The sequence below is a fragment of the Cervus elaphus genome, chromosome 12 (assembly GCF_910594005.1).
Source record: "Cervus elaphus chromosome 12, mCerEla1.1, whole genome shotgun sequence".
Lineage (NCBI taxonomy): Eukaryota > Metazoa > Chordata > Mammalia > Artiodactyla > Cervidae > Cervus > Cervus elaphus.
The window spans coordinates 568,808-587,333 of record NC_057826.1 but is presented as its reverse complement, the minus strand read 5'-3'; the positions used below and the strand labels follow the sequence as shown (position 1 = coordinate 587,333).

At 39.2% G+C, this 18,526-nt stretch overlaps 1 protein-coding gene and 1 non-coding gene across 6 annotated transcripts in view; both read right to left on the bottom strand.

The window, feature by feature from the left end:
• SPG11 (SPG11 vesicle trafficking associated, spatacsin) overlaps positions 1-18,526 on the bottom strand; it is a 72,516-nt gene that overhangs the window by 30,950 nt on the left and 23,040 nt on the right. For 3 of the 5 annotated variants that reach the window (XM_043920955.1, XM_043920956.1, XM_043920960.1), the window contains exons 12-26: positions 17,786-17,857; positions 17,373-17,500; positions 16,884-17,059; positions 15,942-16,155; positions 14,032-14,235; positions 12,629-12,735; positions 11,670-11,815; positions 10,374-10,535; positions 7,946-8,012; positions 4,281-4,446; positions 3,065-3,270; positions 2,558-2,666; positions 1,459-1,642; positions 818-1,090; positions 30-230 (exon numbers count right to left, since the gene is read on the bottom strand). In XM_043920955.1, the coding sequence (XP_043776890.1) occupies positions 30-230; positions 818-1,090; positions 1,459-1,642; positions 2,558-2,666; positions 3,065-3,270; positions 4,281-4,446; positions 7,946-8,012; positions 10,374-10,535; positions 11,670-11,815; positions 12,629-12,735; positions 14,032-14,235; positions 15,942-16,155; positions 16,884-17,059; positions 17,373-17,500; positions 17,786-17,857 (2,415 nt within the window). The remainder of the gene's footprint in view (positions 1-29; positions 231-817; positions 1,091-1,458; positions 1,643-2,557; positions 2,667-3,064; positions 3,271-4,280; positions 4,447-7,945; positions 8,013-10,373; positions 10,536-11,669; positions 11,816-12,628; positions 12,736-14,031; positions 14,236-15,941; positions 16,156-16,883; positions 17,060-17,372; positions 17,501-17,785; positions 17,858-18,526) is intronic. The other 2 variants (XM_043920957.1, XM_043920958.1) reach the window with 1 other exon arrangement.
• On the bottom strand, positions 8,737-8,808 carry TRNAQ-UUG. Its single transcript has one exon. It is a non-coding gene; the product is annotated as a tRNA-Gln (tRNA).

The following is an 18,526-nucleotide window of genomic DNA, read 5'->3' as shown; positions in this document are numbered from 1 at the left end:
AACTGAGGAAAGACATGAACTAAGACTACCTTAAAGAAAAGCTGGAAACCTCTGATGAGAGTCCTGATCTTCTGCCTCATTAGCAACGTCCTCCAGATGACAGAGAGGTCCTCCAGGCCCCAGATGTGGCCCTCCACTGGGTCCTGAAGGGGTCCCACTGCTTCCGCTGCAACGCAGGGCTCCACAGAGGCGACGATCCAAACACAGAGGCAAGAGACAGCGCTGGCGTCCTGCCAGCGGAGAAAAGTCTTAAAGAGAGGAAACGACGACGCACGGACTGCCTGACTGAGGAAGCTGCCAGCAGTGGTATTTCCTGCTGAGAACAAGTCGCCTCGCTAAATCGGTTAAGATGACTTGAAAAGCCTTCAGACACGAAACAAACTCTAGTGAACAACCAAGGGACTATTATAAGCTGTCCCGCAGAGTACAACAGGCCAAAAGGCCAAAAACCTGCGGGGATCTATGTGGATGTCAGGGAAGTACTAAGTGTAAGAAAGCAAGCCTGTCCTCACAGAATTGCTGATCAAGGACTGTTCCGAGGATCCCCCGTCCTGCTCAAGATGCAGAGGAGGTCGGCCCACCAAAGCACCCTTCTCTGTGACTGCCAGCCCAGAGCCGAGGATCTGACCACTTAAGTTACTGAACATTAAGGCACAAGGAAGTGCATGAGATGGCCCGCGGCCTAAGCGGGAGAAGCAGAGGTGTCAGTGACCTGCAAACCCACGCTAGAGCCTCCCCGAGGTCAACCTCCTCTGTCTTCTTTCAGCTTTTTCTACTGCCCTCTGAGTCCTTAATTTAGGCTTTTTGAGATTCTCACCTGGAGACATGAGGCCAGGACACTAAGGATTGGGGCCTTTTGTTTCACTGCTTCTCCCAGGAGCCAGCACCAGGAGTTTGGCACCTCTGAACACTGAAGCAGAATCTGAAAGAAATCTGTCATCTCTTCTTTGTGTCTCTGGAGTTCCTGTGAGTACATGTTGCAGACTTGATCACTGTCCATTCTGGAGTTGGACACTGAGGGCAAGTTCTCAAAAGCCAGTCTTAAGTGGTCCTGAACAACAGGGCTGAAATACTGGAGAAGATATTTCACCTAAAAAACATATTAGATGATCAAAAAAGACAACCAAATTCCAATTTCAGCTGGAGCTAAAAATGTTGGAGAAAGAGGCAAACTTGTTCTTTCTCACCCTGAACTGTCAGAAGTGACCACACAATTTTACAAAGTCATTTGTTATGTTTGAGTGAGTTTCCAGATTCAATCTAGAGTCACACAAACTCTTCCTTCAGCTCTTTAGTAGTAATGACTGGTCCTTTGTCTGAAGCCAAGCCACAGAAATCTCAGTAAAAATAGTTACCATAGCAAACAAAAGCCTATGATACACAACAGAAAGAACACCGTCTTCTGAGAAGTGCTCCAATTTCCTCTTCTTTAATAACCAGGAACAATCGGTGGCTTACCTCCTCTGGGTGATGACTATGGAGCTGGCTGTGAATAATAAACTGTAACCAATCATTTGCTCTGGCACATTCTCTAAGGTAAGATGTGCTCGGTTTCATATTGTGGAGCCTGCAGAACTGTACCACTAATGCCCACTGGCTGCTGGATTCACTGGATAACCTGTAATTGGGAGTGGACGTGGGGCTAAGAGGGAAAGAACTTGTTAAGATATAGCTTTAAACTGGAAACTTAGCAAAAAATAAATTTAACTACAGCATATTCTCTAAAATGTCTTTCAACAAACACCAAATACTTACTAGAAGGCTTTGAAAAAAGAACTCTTTCATCCATAATGCACAACAGTTTTCTCAGCATACTGGCAAAATTCCTTTTCCACCCCTCCTCCCCACCCCAGTACCAGCCAAGTGCCTGTCAAACCAGCTATGTAACGCACCATCTTTAGGGGGACTGAGAAAACAGCTACTCGAGAACTGAGTGCCTAATTCTCTTGCATGATTCCCTTTTAGAGTATCAGAGGGAGGCCTGACAGGTACCTGGACTTCCTTGCTAAGGAGAGGGTGCGTGCTGAGAAGGAAGACTGCTGAGAACACAGTCAGTGACGGCAGGGAACAGGAGACTGGTGCGCCGCCAGGGCTGGGGTGTCAGGGTCAGCCCAGCGGACAGCAGAGAGGAAAGATGACATCGATGTGTAAGGAGAGGCAGTTTTGTGGAAACATGGTCACCTCACCTTCCATTATCAGTTGACATATATTAGCAACAAAAAAAAAATCAAGGACATCACTTAAGAGTCAAATTTTGTGAGACCCATCCTGCACCTGATTCTGACATGTTAACAGCGGAGACGTCTCAGACCAGCAGGGCCCTGGGGGAGGCAAAGCTCCTCTCCACCTCTTGGGAGCCCTCTCTAAAGAAGGAATCATTATCTTCATCCTCCTTTTACTGATGGCAAGATGCATTAAAATACGCTACATGCTCCATGAGGAAGAAGATAAGGTCTAGGGGGACTGGCAAAAACATCCGAGGGAAGGAACATTAGGCAAACACAGACTGGAATGGTCAAGCTTCCTGAAAAAGAGGTGAGGGCTGCAACTCACAAACCTCTCTATTTCCTGCTGCTGAAGGTTGTTCCATATGCCTTCTTCTAAGAGAACAAGCAACTCTTCTATGGTTGCCCTTTCACCCACAGCAAGTTTAGACAGTTTTTCAGCTATAAGAAATATAAACAACAAAATATGGTCACGAGAAAAATACGGTCAGGAACTGGGCATTTCTGCTTTTTTTTTTTGGCCACAATGCATGGCTTGCAGGATCTTAGTTCCTCAAATAGGGATCAAACCTGGGCCACTGCAACGAAATCAGTGTCCCAGCCACTGGACTGTCAGGGAATTCCCAGGAACTGGGCATTTCTACTTGAAGAGTGTGGCCCAGAGACATTTCAGAAACCCATTAAAGGGCCCAAAGAAATGAGATAAAGTACAAACATTCTGTAGAAAAAGGATGAAAGAGAAGATAAGTGTTTCTTCCCCAACCACTCACAATTCAAATGCTTTAGACCTATTTGTCCCTTGTCCTTTAAATAAAACAAACACCACAAAGGTGCTGTACCTAGAGACTCTCTGATGGAGTTGTACTGAGCATCTTCATTTCCGCACTTGTAGTTCAAAATTATATTGGCCACTTTCATATCAACTCTGAGCTTGAGGCTGTCGAGACCAAGCAATTCTAAGAAGCACACACAGGCGGCTCCTATCGAAGGTATGTGGAAGCAGGAGAGCCCTAAAACATAGGCTTCATTGCCTGCTTTCTGGATCCTGAGAAAGAAAAGCATCAAAAACCACATCAGCACGCAAAACTTCTTTCTCACCAGGAAAAGCAGATGGAATTACACCAGCGATACTTGGACTCTGTGGCTTCCTCCCCGGCCCCGCTTTGGTCACCCCTTGTGCCCATCTATTTAGGTCCCTGGCAGCTTTTAGGGGTCTTCTGGCTCCACAGCCCCCTATTCCTTTGTATTTTACCTTTTCCTAAAACACCTATTCACAGTCCAAGTAATTTTTGCTTCCAACTTCATTCAGGGGAACATGGAACAGAATTTATGAATGACTGTCAACTTGTGATCTTATTAATTATGAGTATGTACACAAACTACCAAGAAAATTAATGGCACCTAAAGTTTGACATCATAAAGCTCATGCATTTTAAAGGACTCAGATAATGTTCTTTTATATGAATAGAAAAATTCAGAGGAAAGAGACACATGAAATTAACCATGCTTATTTTTACTATGTACAAAAGAATAAAGCTGAGAGACAAAATATTTTTTTTTTCATTTTTCACCCTTCTGATTTACTTGAATATTTTACCATAAAGATGCATTAGTTAACTATAAAATAAACCAACATACTAAATCTGTATTTAGCTGCTGATTGTATCAATACTCCTCCCAATTCTGTGCTATACAAGTGAATTATAAAAGACCAAGATCTTAAATACAGAATTGACATCTAATTATAGAATTCCCTCTTTGAAACTGCTAACATTTGGCAAGCTCCTGGTTCAATTTTTAAAGACATGATTTTAACATATATATTTATGATAGTTTAAAATATATTTTAATCTTTTTCCTATTCACAAAGTAAGATTAAGTGCCAGAAACCTAGGGTATACAGAGAAGCACAAATGAAAGAAATATACACCTAATTCACCAGCCAAATAAAATGACCAACTGTGGAATGTTTCCAGTAGGTTTTTATAAACGCATGTATAAAAATACACAAATATGCCTTTTATTAAGAGTATAAATTATGTTTTAAATACTCACAGCTGCTTGGGGGTCTTGCTCTTGGTTAATTCCTGAACCAGAAAAGTACCAAATGCAAATGATGGCCGCCCATGATGTAAATAATAAGCAAAATTCAGACGTTCTACTACAGCATATTTATTAACCAGGTCAGGGCTAGAGAAATGTGGGAGCTGACTCGCTGCATCTGGGGGAAAGTGAAGCAAAATTAATCCTCTGCACCTCACCACGATTAACTTCAGATCAGCATGTGGAAAACTTAACTTGGCAATGGTGAAAGAAAACTGGTTGCTATCATCATTTTGTACCACTGTGTATCACTTTGAACCCCCAAAATGTAGTAATTTTATTTTAATGTGGAGCAGTAGCCCTCATTTTACACAAAAATGTGTACCTCAGAAGCCACAAAAAAACCTATAAATTATGTTTTAATCCTACTGAACTTGTTATCTTAGATGCTGTAATTCTATATTTGATGATTCTTTTAAGTTCACATTGGCAATAACTCTTTAACTACAAAATCTGTTAATGATCAGCAAACAGAGCTTTTTAACTCATTCACACAGCTCATTACACAGTGAACGCCTTTGTATTGTGTTTATACGAATCCTCTATTCACCAAGACCAACGCACTGTACCTTTTCCAAAATACTGAGAAGAATATTCTTTTCTCCACATTAATACCCTAATAATCTTTTATTATAGCTATTGTTGTTTCTGATGTTGTATTCATGAGCACATTATCTACATCTTTCTAAGACCAGCAGAGTATTTCAAAGTTCCTCTGTGCCCATGAAAAAAGCAGAAAAAAACCATTTTTTCTCTTTTTACAGAAATATGAAGTAAAAAGATATGTGGATGTGGAAAGTTCATATGAAGTAACTATTCCTATCAAGCCCTAATCTTTAATTGCTTCTTAACCACTAAAGACCTACTTTAAAAAGGAGATAAAACATTTTGAACTGTAAGGAACCATTTCTGGAAAACAGTGCACCTGCTCTTATTTTTATAGTTCAAAGCTGAAGAAAAATTGTATCCTCCCATGCAATTCCAAAGGAATTTTTATATTCTGACTAGGCTCTTAATTAAAAAAAGATCTGAAGACTTTAGAGGAGCCCGTCATCTTACAAAGCTATTCCTTAAAAGGACACCTCCCTCCAGATTAAAAAACTGTCACATGTCTTTTCTGTATTCTTTGTAAGAGCAGATGGACTTTGATAACTTACATTTGCATGTAGAACCATTCATTCATTCATTCATTCAATATTTACAGAGTTCACATAAAGCCAAATGAACAAATCTGAGTCTTTGGTTTTTTTTTTTTTGGTTGCACAGCACAGCAAATGTGGGATCTTAGTTCCCTGACCAGGGATTGAACCCGTGCCTCTTGCAGTGGAAGTGTGGAGTCTTAACCACTGAACCACAAGGGAAGTCCCCAAACTTGAATTGGGTTCAAATAAGACCCTAATTTTTTTAGTGGTTTGGGGGGCTGGAATGGAGGTTTTGTATAAGGGAAAATTTTCTCTGACCTGCTGCAAAAGCCAAATTTCCATGCAGTTGCCTTACGGTCATTTTCCATGGTAAAACCATATGAAAAAAGAAGCAAGCCATTCTAGTTAAACACAACCCTCCAATTTAGAGCATCTGTATTACGTCTTCATAATAATTATTTCATTTAATTTGTGCTTTATTTCTTTAAACATGTTTTAAACTTCTAGAAACACGGCAGGGAGCAGGTCTTCCGCTTCCTCTCAGTTCCCCTGGTGTACCCGGTCGGGAGCTCCACACCCATCAGGACCTCAGGACTCCGGCTGACTCAGGACTCCTGTGCATCAGAGCCACACGGGGGGGGGGGGGTTCTGCCTACTCTCCAGTAACCTCACTGAGATTAGAATGAGTATTTTCACTTGAAAAAGCAATAAGCACTACTTCATCCTGCACTGAACAAATACCAATTGGGCATCCCCTACAGGCCCTGCACTGTGCCAGGCACAAGGTAAATTCAATATATCGAAATCTGAACTTATGAAACTGACATGTTAGAAAATGTACTTTTATGTACATCAGTAAATATTTATAGGATATGTATGATGTGAAAAGTATGAATTTGAATCCTGCTTTAGAGTAATACAGGCAGAGGCACCACAGGTAATAGGATATTAAAAGCTAACTCAAAATGAGTAAGTAAAAAAGAAACAGAAAAAGCAAAGTTTAAGAACGGCACACACACACACACACACAAATCAAGGAAATGTTTATGGTCTAGAGAGGATGGCAGTGTGTGCACCTGGTGGTTGCCACGTAAGAGCTTTTAAATGCGTCTGTGTCGTGTGAGGAAGGCCCTTCACTTACCCTATTTCATGGAAAACTGACGAGAGGTCAGATCAGCCGCCCAAGGTCATACAGCTATTACATGGTAGAGCCAAGATCTGTCTCATGTTACAAACACCTGTGCTTTTAACCTTCATAATATTAATACTATATTGCAAGTGAACAAGGATTTTTGGAAAGGGAGAAATTTAAGCAGAAGGTCTATATTACATTTTCCAGCAAGTACAACACTAGCGACCTCAAGACTTTTAACTCAAAGTATGTTTTCAATTCAGTTTCCTATAAAATGTTTTTCATTAAAACTACAATGAGGTATCAACTCACTCTGGTCAAAAAGGCCATCATCAAAAAGTCTACAAATAATAAATGCTAGAGAGGGTGTGGAGAAAGAGGAATCCTCCTACAGTTGGTGAGAATGTACACTGGAACAGCCACTATGCAGAACGGTATGGCGGTTACTTAAGAAAACTAAAAACAGAGTTACCACAAGATTCAGTAACCCTACTCCTTGGCATTTATCTAGAGAAAACTAATGCAAAATGATCATGCACCCTGATGTTCACTGCAGCAGCACTGTTTACAACATGGAGGCAACCTTCATGTCCATCGATAGGTGGCTGGATAAAGAAGATGTGATACACACACACACATATATATATACTTATATACAAACACTCTCACACAGCAGAAAATACATATGTGTATATACATATACATACACATAATGGAAGATGTGAGAGAGAGATATATGTATGTATACACACACACACACACACACACACATACATACAATGGAATACTACTCAGCCTAAAAAAAAATGAAATAATGCCATCTGCAGCAGCAAACATGGATGGACCTGGAGCGTATACCAAGTGATATAAGCCAGACAAAGACAGATATCCTATCGCTTAGATGTGGGATCTAAAAAAATGATACAAATGACCTTATTTACAAAACAGAAAGAGACTCACAGACACAGAAAACAAACTTAGTTACCAAAGGGGAAAAGGGCAGGGAGGGATAAATTAGGTTAGGATTAACATATACACACTAACAATGGCCTACTGTATAGCACAAGGCACTACACTTAATATTTTGTAATAACCGAGAAGGTAGAAGACTCTGAAAAAGAATATATAACTGAATCATAGTGCTGCACGTCTGAAACTAACATGATATTGTAAATCAACTACACTTCAATTAAAGAAAGGCATGCCAGATTTATTTTTTTTTTAAGTTTCTATTTTTAAGATAGAAAGCATGAGGGAAAACTAGACTGGCTTTACATAAATGATCCTCTACTGTCAACACTGCTGAAATGCTTCCAAAGCAAGAAGAATCCATAGTGACTTACCTCCTATAGCCAATGTATTGGCAGACTGCCAGCCAAACAATCTGCTAGGGTCAAAGGGCAACAGCGACTGGAAAAGAGGAGAGGTCAAGTCAGAGCTAACAGTTACTGGTTGTGACGTGAGTCAGTCACGTGAGAGCTGCACTTTCTCCTTCACCTGCTTCCCTCCCCACAGCAGTTAAAACTTCTCATCCTTCTAGGTATAAATTGTTTGAAACAAGCTATGAACAAAAAAGAGGGTATGAGACATTTTTCTACTTTAACAAAAACAGAACTGGCTATGTTTCTTTTAAAGATTCTCTTCATTTCAAGCTATGTCTGCAAAGTTTACTGTCTTTTGGTAGAGCCAGCAACAATTACAGTATAAAAATGGGCTTTATAAATGCTTTGGAATCAAAAGGCAAGAGGACTAAGAGGCTAGAAAATGCTACCATAAATACAACAAGGTGTGCTGTGGCAGGTCAGGAAAGAGACAGCTAGGTCACGGGCTAAAGGAATGTGATGACCAAAGCAGCAATAACAATGCCAAAGAAAAACAGCAGACGAAGGCCAGGTCAATCAGAAAAGATCTGAGAGCAGGGAGCACGGGCTGTTTGAAATGTGTAAGGTCAAAGGTTTAGCAGACAGTAAACAGACTGTGGGAAGGAGACAGAGAACTATACAGGAGACAACAGAACTATTAGGTCCAGATTTGGATGGCGGGGAAAAGAGCAGCTTTAATTTTATTTACGTATGTGTGTGTGTATTAGATTATGTATGTAATTACTTTAATTCATTCATTCATTTATTCTAAGGCCCCCGACCAGGGATTAAACCTGGGCCATGGCAGTCAAAGTGCCAAGTCCTAACCACTGGACCACCAAGGAATTCCAAAGCTGCTTTAACTTTAAATGAAGGGAGAATCTTGTGGTCTAGTGAAGAGGGAATACTTTTCCTAAAACAACAGGACTAAAAAACTGCTTCAACCTAAAAACAGAACAAAGAACTGGAAACCACTTCTGTTTTAGGCTGATGGGATCCACTTTATGTAGTAAAACATGTATTTTTTATGCTTTTATGTAACCACTTACATCTATGTAACCCATTTATCTCATTTCTGCAATGAGATAAGAAGCTTGTGATAAATATAAATCTGACTGCTTCCTTCTTCAACAAAGTTTTGCTACATTAAAAACAAACCAAAAAACGCTGCTGACACGTATCAGCAACAAGTGGTTCACAGACTCACATGTGCCTGGGGACCACAGTTTAAGCAGCACAGGTCTGTACAATTTCCACATTAGAGTAAGAGGCTTTATCTGTTTTAGGCTTATAGGGTTTATGTTTAACTGAAGACACTATGAGAATATCTGTACTCAGGAAAAAAAGCAAAAGCCTGCTGAAGTGAGAAATGAGCAAAACAAAGTGTTCTATTTTTTAAAAAAGTATTTAATTTTTAATTGAAGGATAATTGCTTTTCAGAATTTTGTTGTTTTCTGTCAAGAAAGTGTTCTTAATTGACGGTCCCTCAATAGGTTTCAGGGAACCTGTGAATTCCTTTGAAATATAACTAAAATTATATGCAATTTCTCTGGGTACAGGATTTGTAGCTCTCTCACATTCTTGAAGAAATCTTTGTCCTGAAAAAGGTGACTTAAATGAACAGCCCTATTCACTGAGAAGAGACAGAAGTTTATCAGTGGGAGAATGAAGCAGCTTTCAATGAAAGTAGCAGACCAGTACGCTGGCCAACTGCCTGTCTGCCCTCCCACCCATTTCTACCTTTCCCGTGCTCTGCCCTGAATCGCAGACAACTGCATTTCCCAAACTCACCTGCACTTTGGCTACCAGACACATTTAGCCACGAGAGATTAAAGGTGGGAAGAGGGGAGAAACTGATGTACTTTCCCCTTCTGTGTTTTCTGGAGCATCTCCTACAAGGTTCCAGCCCTTAACACTCTCTTCCAAGCCCCCAGTAGGCAGCCTGGTTCTGAGTGTGTCTCTCAGAGAGGCTTCCGCTGCTGGGTTCAGATTAACACCACTTTCTGGCAGCCTTAGGGGTGTTGATGACTTCCATCTTTGTCAATTTTGAGGCTGTCTCCTCATCACACACTTGGCCTCTCCTTTGCTATCACTCTGTGTAAGTGATTTCCTACATTAAATGGCCTACACACGGGAGACTCTGGCTTCCCAGGTGGCACAGGTCAAGAACCTGCCTGCCAACGCAGGAGACACAGGTTTGATCCCTGGGTTGGGAAGATCCCCTGGAGAAGGGAATGGCAATCCACTCCAGTATTCTTGCCTGGAAAATCCCATGGACAAAGGAGCCTGGTGGGCTATATGGTTCATGGGGTCACAGTCGAAAATGACTGAGCACGCACATGTTAGCTTACTTGAAAGACCCAGAATGGTCTGTCTTTTCCACTCTGGCTGATATGTCTCAGTACTATACCTGAATGAGGTGGTAGAGTGTAATATCGGGAGGCAGGACACTAGGGGCGGTGTACTGTGGGAACAGAGCAGCTTTAAGCTTTGGGTAAGAAGTTAATGCCATCTTCAGTAGCTGGGGATCTACTTTCTTCAAAGAGTTCTCATTTTCTCCATTCTGAACAACCTAAATGAAAAGACAGATAATGTGATACAGAATAATGTTTTTCTCTTTTCCAAATTTAAGTCCCTTTTTCATAAGATACAAGGAGTAACAGGCCAATAGTTCTAGTTCTGATTTAAGACAAACTAGCTGCATGATCCTGGGCTAGATATTTAATATCAGGTAGGTTTCAGTTTCTTCAACTACAAAATTAGGAAGTTCAGCTACATCAGTGGCTTTCAAACTGCATAAGGAAAATCTGTCTGAAAACAGGCTCTGATTACAACAATATTTAAAATTTTAAAACATTAAGTATTTAATTGGATATTAAATAGTAAATATTTTAAAAGAAAAAAACCTGCCAGACTAAATGACTCTTAGGTTCTTTCTCTCAGGTCTCAAGTTATTCTATGACTAATTTCTAACAGGTGATTAAAAACAGAGGAATAAGTAACCATGAAGTTAACACATACTGCAACATCTAAAACAGGTGGAATTAAATTAAGCTAGCATCAGTAAGGAACTTACAGATTAGATGTTTAACAGCATTCTTAAGTTCCCTCTAACCAGCCATGCTATACTTTCAAAAAAGCAAAAGTTTTCACTGGGTTCCTCGAAAGCGTTTTTAAGGGTAGCTAAAAATTATGATTTCTTTTTTAGCTCTCAAAGAGGTCAAATAATAGAGAATATTTCCCAAGCCACAGATTCAAAGTATACTCACTCCAAGGAGCAATCAGATCTTGATTCTAACCTAAAAACAAACCTGGGGTATCAGAAAGCAAATAAAGGGGGAAAAAAAATCTCTACACAACATTCAGTTGCCCCTTGTATCCACAGGGGATTGGTCTCAAGACCTTTACAGATAACCAAAATCTGAGGGCCTCAAGTCCTTCAAATAAAATGCTGTGGTACAGCCATCCCCTCCACACCTGTGGCTGCAGAACCCCTGGATGTGGAGGGCTGACTGTACCGGCCTCCTCCGAACCTAAGGGGATATGACAAAAAGCTTAAAAATTCACTGTTGTTTTACACTCTTGAATAAAATACTGGTACACGGTTACATTTTAAATCAACTGAGAGCTAGAAGATCCACAGGTATTTCTGCTACATTTATAATCAGTCCTGTACTGCTATGACACGTGAAAGCGCTATGCATACCTGGCTGACGCCCCCGGGGGCAAACATTGTTGCAGCAAGGGCCAGGAGGGTATGTCCTTCCAGCAGCATGCTGCTGACCCCGGCCTGGCTGCTGGGGATCAGGATCTGAGCATTTGCAAGGCTAGCCTGGAAGATCAGTTTGGGATCTGAAAAATAAGAAAGTACATTTTTCTCCTTGAGAGAGAAATACTAAACTAAGGATTATATGTGCTTCCCTTGTGGATCAGATGGTAAAGAATCCGCCTGCAATGTGTGAGATCTGGGTTCAACCCCTGAGTTGGGAAGATCCTTTGGAGAAGGAAATGGTAACCCACTCCAGTATTCTTGCCTGGAGAATTCCATAAACAGAGGAGCCTGGAGGGCTACCGTCCATGGGGAAGCAGAGAGTCAGACACGACTCAGTGACTCACACACATACAAGAATTATATAATTCTAAGAAAGAAAATTAATTTTTAGCTCTACCCACAGTAAGGACTTTCTAAATGCAAATACAATAGGAAATCAGATTACAAAGGGAAAGAAAACTAGATGACTACATAAAAATAAAAACTTCCATTCAAGGAATGGAAACAAGGAAAATTAAAAGGCAGTAATGAACAAGGGGGAAAAATCAACGCAAGACAACAACCTAACAATTAATGTGTTCAACAAAGAGCTCATACAAAAACCCAAAATATTGACTCTAACAGATAAATGGACAGAATAACTGTTTTACAAAGAAGAAAATATAAATGCCTGACACATAAAAATATATAATTAGCAATAAAAATGCAAATTAAAACAGGAATTAGATACCATATATCACCTATCTGCTTCTTAAATAAACCTTGAGCCGAGATTATGGTCAAGTATTTGTCTACAGTTATATGACTTTTTAAAGAGTTTACAACTTAAATTTCATTCAAAAGACCGGTTATTTATCCAAAGCAATTTCTGTTTTAACATAGGACACCCATACCTGTTAAATTACTGGCAACTTGTCGACACTGAACTAAAAATTCAAACCAAGGGTGAGCTTCATGTAATTCTTTTTTTCCCAAAAAAGGACAATTTGGAGGACTAAGTCTGTATATAAAACAAACACACAAAATATCTGATTAACATAAAGGGTAAGACAGACAATTACAACCATGTTTGCTCAGATGATAACTAGCATTAAAAACAAAGAACTCTGCACTTAAAAAGCAAATAGAATACAATATACTCTCAGTCTTATGTTTTTCATATGCCTTATATATGATCTGGAAATAAAGAAAATTTTAGAGACAGAGATAATATCACTTAAAGTGTTTCCTACCATGATGAAATTTTACCAACTCTGTATAAGATTATCAGAATACCTTTGTGCTTTAAGATACTTTATATTTTATTTAAAAAAACACACAAAAACTCTTTAGCTTTCTCAAGCTTAAGAGATTTTTTGAAAACTTTTATATAACTACAAGAGAAGATGAGACTAAGCAGTTAAGGGTCATAACAGGTCCTCTGAAAATATGGCTTTTAAACCCTCACTTGCCAGTAGTTTTAGGGGAAATATTTCTGTGTTCAAGTAAGCCTCAATGATATGAACAAGAAATACATCCTTTGTTTGAGTTCCTAGCCTATACTACACAAAATAAATAAAAATGTTCTCATTCGCAGATGAATGTGGATTCTGGAAACAAATATAACTAAATCTAACTTTACCACTTACTAGCTGTGCACCTTAAACAAGGCACTGAGTCCCTCTCAAAGCCTCAGTTTCCTCATCTGTGAAATGGAGGTGTGAATAACCACCTCATAGGATTTCTGAAGATTAAAGCACTAAGAACAGTGCCAAGCACACTGTAAGCACTCACATACTAGAGACCACTACTACTGTTATTATTCCTGACCCAACACTGGCCACACAGATAGGATTCTGCCGGTTGATCTTATTTAGGTAAGTATATATATTGATATCTGACTATCTAAATATAAACTTTAGAGCAAGTCTAAGATACCCTGCAGTTGCTATAAAGTCAAACTTTTGAGCATTTATTTGGTGATGAAAGTCCAAGTTAACCTTTAGAATCTTCCCTCCTTTAAACTTTTAAAGCATGTTAAAGCATTAAATAATAAATGAATAAATATTAATAAATTAATATATCTAATTATTTAAAAGGTTAATATCGATGCTACATAATTAACATTCAAACAACACATGATAAGCATTTAGTTGAATGGAATATTAAACTAAAAGATGTTATCAAATGTTAGAGTGGCGGGAACTATTTCAAAAAGATCAGTATTGCTCACATGAATGCTTAATATTTTCCTAAAAGTCATATTCAGACGTAATACTCAAAGAAGGAACATGAAGGCTTCATTCTTAGTACTCACTTGTAATGGTCAAGATAGACATAAAGAAGATATTGCAGACTGTGTTCCAAACAATAGAGAATGAAGTGAGAGTGGAAATCCCAACCTTCTTTGGACCTATAGTTTTGAACAGCGAGGGCATCCTGCATCACACCCCCAACACGGTTCAGTCTGGCAAGGAAGAGTTCAAAGTCTTCTAACTCAGATGTAAGAAAAATTCCATTCCTATTGGGAAGGTTTAAATAAAACATGGCAAGTTAAAAAGTTGCTAGATTCAGAGCAAATCAAACCATCTCCAATGTTAAGTAATCTCAACTAGTTAAAAACTAGTATTTACAAATTAAGAATGCCAATTCTTATCCCATAAATATGTTCTGAAACACATCTTTTGCTAGTTTCCAATAAAGGTTTCTGCACCACTATAGTATTTTAAGGCAGTAATGACAGTCTCCAATTATCTTAAATATTTCAAAAACCTAAACTAAATTACCTCCATTTCTTTGTTTTTGACTGGAACTGTGACAACCCACTATGGCTCTTGAAGTTAGATGCTTTACACATTGAGGAATTCACCAAAATATCCAAACAAAATCATTAAGAGATTAAAGCATAACAAAGAGTAACTTAAACAGACCAACTATTAAAGAACAGAAATTTGTATTTAAATAATTTATGTTTACTGTTAATACATCATGAAAGGCAAAGTTTTAGTCGCTCAGTCATGTCTGACTCCTTGCGACCCCATGGACTGTAGCCCCAGGCTCCTCTGTCCATGGAATTCTCCAGGCAAGAATCCTGGAATGGGTAGTCATTCCCTTCTCCAGGGGATCTTCCTGACCCAGGGATTGAATCTGGATCTTCTGCATTCAGGCAGATTCTTTACCATCTGAGACACCAGGGAAGTCCATACATAGCATTAAAGGAGTACAAAAAAAAAGTATGTGGAGTTTAGAGAAACACCACATAAGCCACCACCTAGATTACAGGACAATGTACCTAGAAGTCCTTGGAGTATTCCTCTCCTTTTACATGAGCTTTTTTGCCCGCAGAGGTAACCACTATCCTGATTTTCATGATAACTGTTTCCCTACTTTCATTCACCAACATAGTTTTACTACCCATTGTGTGTAGCCTGAAATATTAACAATATTTGGTTTTGGCTATTTCAAACTTGACATACATGAATGGAACACCCTGGACACACTGCCGCCTTGCTGCCTTGCTTCTCCCTCTGAACACTGTGTGGTTCACCCACGTTGATGCCTATAGCTGCAGCTTGTTTTCATTGTTCCATTGTATGATTACCCCACATTTTATTTTTCCATTCTACCTTTGATAGTCATTGCTCCTAGATTTTTGGTAAAATAAATTTCCCTTTCTGTGACTATAAATACGGAGCATCTTCTCATATGTTTTTTGGTCACGTGTGGTTCCTCTTTTGTGAACTACCTGTGTGCTGGTATCTTTCCCCTCCAGATCCAAGCTCTACTCTCCTGCCGTGTGTCCCGAGAGGCTCGCTCACCTGTGTGGGATGGTCTAGAAGAGTCCTGTGCCCTCAGGCTTCTGCTTTGCTTTGTCTTGACCTATGAAGACCCCCGTTAGGAGACAAGAGTCAGGAGAAAGGGAGGATGGGGATGCCTTGGTGCGCTCTGCGCTGTGTGGCAGCAGGCCGGCTAACACTGTCCACCGAGGGACACAAGTCCCGCCAGGCAGCGGGAACATCCCGGACACACTGCTGTCTTGTTTCTCCCACTTAACACTGAGTCTGATCCCTGGGTCAGAAATATCGCCTGGAAAAGGAAATGGCAACTCACTCCAGTATTCTTGCCTGGAAAATCCCACAGACAGAGGAGCCTGGTGGGCTACAGTCCATGGGGTTGCAAAGAGTTGGCTACGACTTAGCAACTAAACATCAACAACAGTTACAATACCTGGCCAGCCTATCTAAAATTTCATTTCTCATGTAGGTGTCGCAACAAGTATTCTGATCAACAACATCAACAGTCAAAGGTGGCCATTTATTCTGCTCAAGTGAAGCATGACTACTCTGGGTCTGAAATTCTCCAATCCACAGGATAATGCTGGGCCAATCATGGCGTGCTGTGAGGTATCTCCAGAGGGCTTCAGGAGAATACGAGCTATATCCTAAATAAGAACAAAATGCATTTTAAAAGAGCAATGGATGATGATTACTGACATAAAACTCAATACTAATTGTAATACTAATAATACATCATTAACATGATGATCTGGGCAAATATTTAAAAGAATTACTCAGGCCCTCTGCTTCTTTTACTATTTACCTCTTTTGTGCTGTTCATTTTCTAATGGATAGATCAGCAGGAGGAAGAGCTAAATGGTGCCTCCCGTTACTACAGTGGTTAAATGAAACTTGGGAATTACCTGTGTGTTTCATTTATCTTGCCAGGCTTCTTTTTCCCTTTTCTTTTCCTTAGTATAAACAAAAGCATCAGCTGTAATAATAAACGTGAATTTGACACCCTATGAATTACCAGTTTACCATTGTAAAGTTATTCCCCAGAGCCCTGGTATGATACAGATTCTCAGTTTACACAAAGAGAAACCAAAGACTATTTTGAAAAACAAAGAACGCCATGGAAGCTAGGAAGAGAACTCTGAGCCTTGAAATTTCATATTCACTGAACCAGATGATTTTTCTCTTTCACAATCACATTATAAATCCCTTACAAAAACGTAAACACAAGAAAATGCTCCCAATATAAAGACTTGCATTTTAAAGCAACTGAGTATTTTTCCCCAAAAGGAATTCGAAAATGAAGACACACCAAAATATTCAAATACCAATGCCTAATTTAATCTTCATTCATTCTTTTAGGCTCTTTCACACTTGCCTTCTGGATTTATCCGGGGGAGAAGGATGGATTCTTGTGTTGGCTGATTCCACCACTGAGCCCAATTTAACACAATTCTATGATCTTGCTTGTTAAGTTTATCTTTATGATCATATTTCAGGAACGGGTCCAAAACAGACTTGTGCTTGGAAAAATCTTGTTCCTTTATCCAATATCTAAAAGAGTGATAGGAAATTTTTAAATTTTGGAGGGAAAGGCATCATTCCTTTTTCTCTGCTCAAGAAGTTCTACTCTTTTGGAGAACACGTAATTCAGTATTCTTAATTTTGTATTTATTATCTTAAAATATATCTGATATGTACATACTGATGTGACAGGGAATTTTTCAGGCCCTTCTGAGGATACAAGTTTAATTTTCATAGGGAATATGAGCTCAAGTCCATGTAAGAAGCCCAAGATAACAATCAGAAACTAAAGCTTATCGACAGTATTCTTCCCATGTTATAAAAACAGCGCTAATGAGACTACCTGGGTAAAGACTGGATCTGCATATTTTCTTGTAAATGTCCTGAATAAAACTTCTCAACTTGATGCACAAAGTCTACAGTCCTTTTCTCTTTTTCAGAAAAATAATTTTTTTCTTTAAAAATTTCAACCTTGAACAAAAAGCAATTAAAGAAAAAAATCACAAAGAATCAAGAACATGTGCAAAACAAATGCCATGAGATTAAATACCACTTAAGAACTGTATTTTGAATTTCTGAGGCAATGTCTGTATTCACACAAATTTTCCTTTAATACAATGCAAAATGCTCATTTAAATAAAGACAAGGAGTTGTCATACTTCTACTTTACGAGGTATTAGTTGAATGTTAAAAGAATCTGAAGTTTCACCAACATTTACTAGAAAATGTAAACTATTCAGTCTCACCTTTACCTACCAGAAAGTCCCGTATACTTTTATCAGTTGTATAGAAGCATATCTTGAGCAACTGGTCTTTTACATTAAAGCCCTGAAGTAAACACAGAAAATCAAGAAAACTTAACATTTTGTAATAGAGCTATTTGAACCTAAACCTATGTTCAATACAGAAGTACTCTATTACAGAAATGTGCCTTGTTAGAATTCCACAGCTTTTCTGCTCTTGTAAACGTTCATTTTTCTACATATATCATAATATTTACAGACTATCTCTAAATCCTTAAGGTGATTTGATTTGCCAGAATGGCAAAGGCAGCACACAGAACAATTTAAGGTAATGTCAGGCTACCACAGGACCAAAACTACAGGTCTCTGCTATGATGATTCTCTTGAAGACAACCGTCAATGCACGTAACAAATCTGACATACTTTTACCCCTCTGAACTTGCGGAAAATTACCATGGGCAAGACCTCAACCATGAAGATGAGGACCATATCTCAGTCCAGGAACCCCATCTCTAGGACATTCCTTTTTCAAATGAAGTGAAACCATGGAGCACAAAGCAAAGGTATACGCCATTTGAAAGCTCAAGTGGCGATATGAGATAACATAAACAATAAAGAATGTCCCCCAACAAATAACGAGGTCCTCTGCACACTCTGAAATGTGCAAAACCTTTTATGAGAAACATCGTTTCCCCTTCTAACCAAAGTACCAAATCTAATAGAGAACAAATGATGGAAATTCTAACCAAGAATC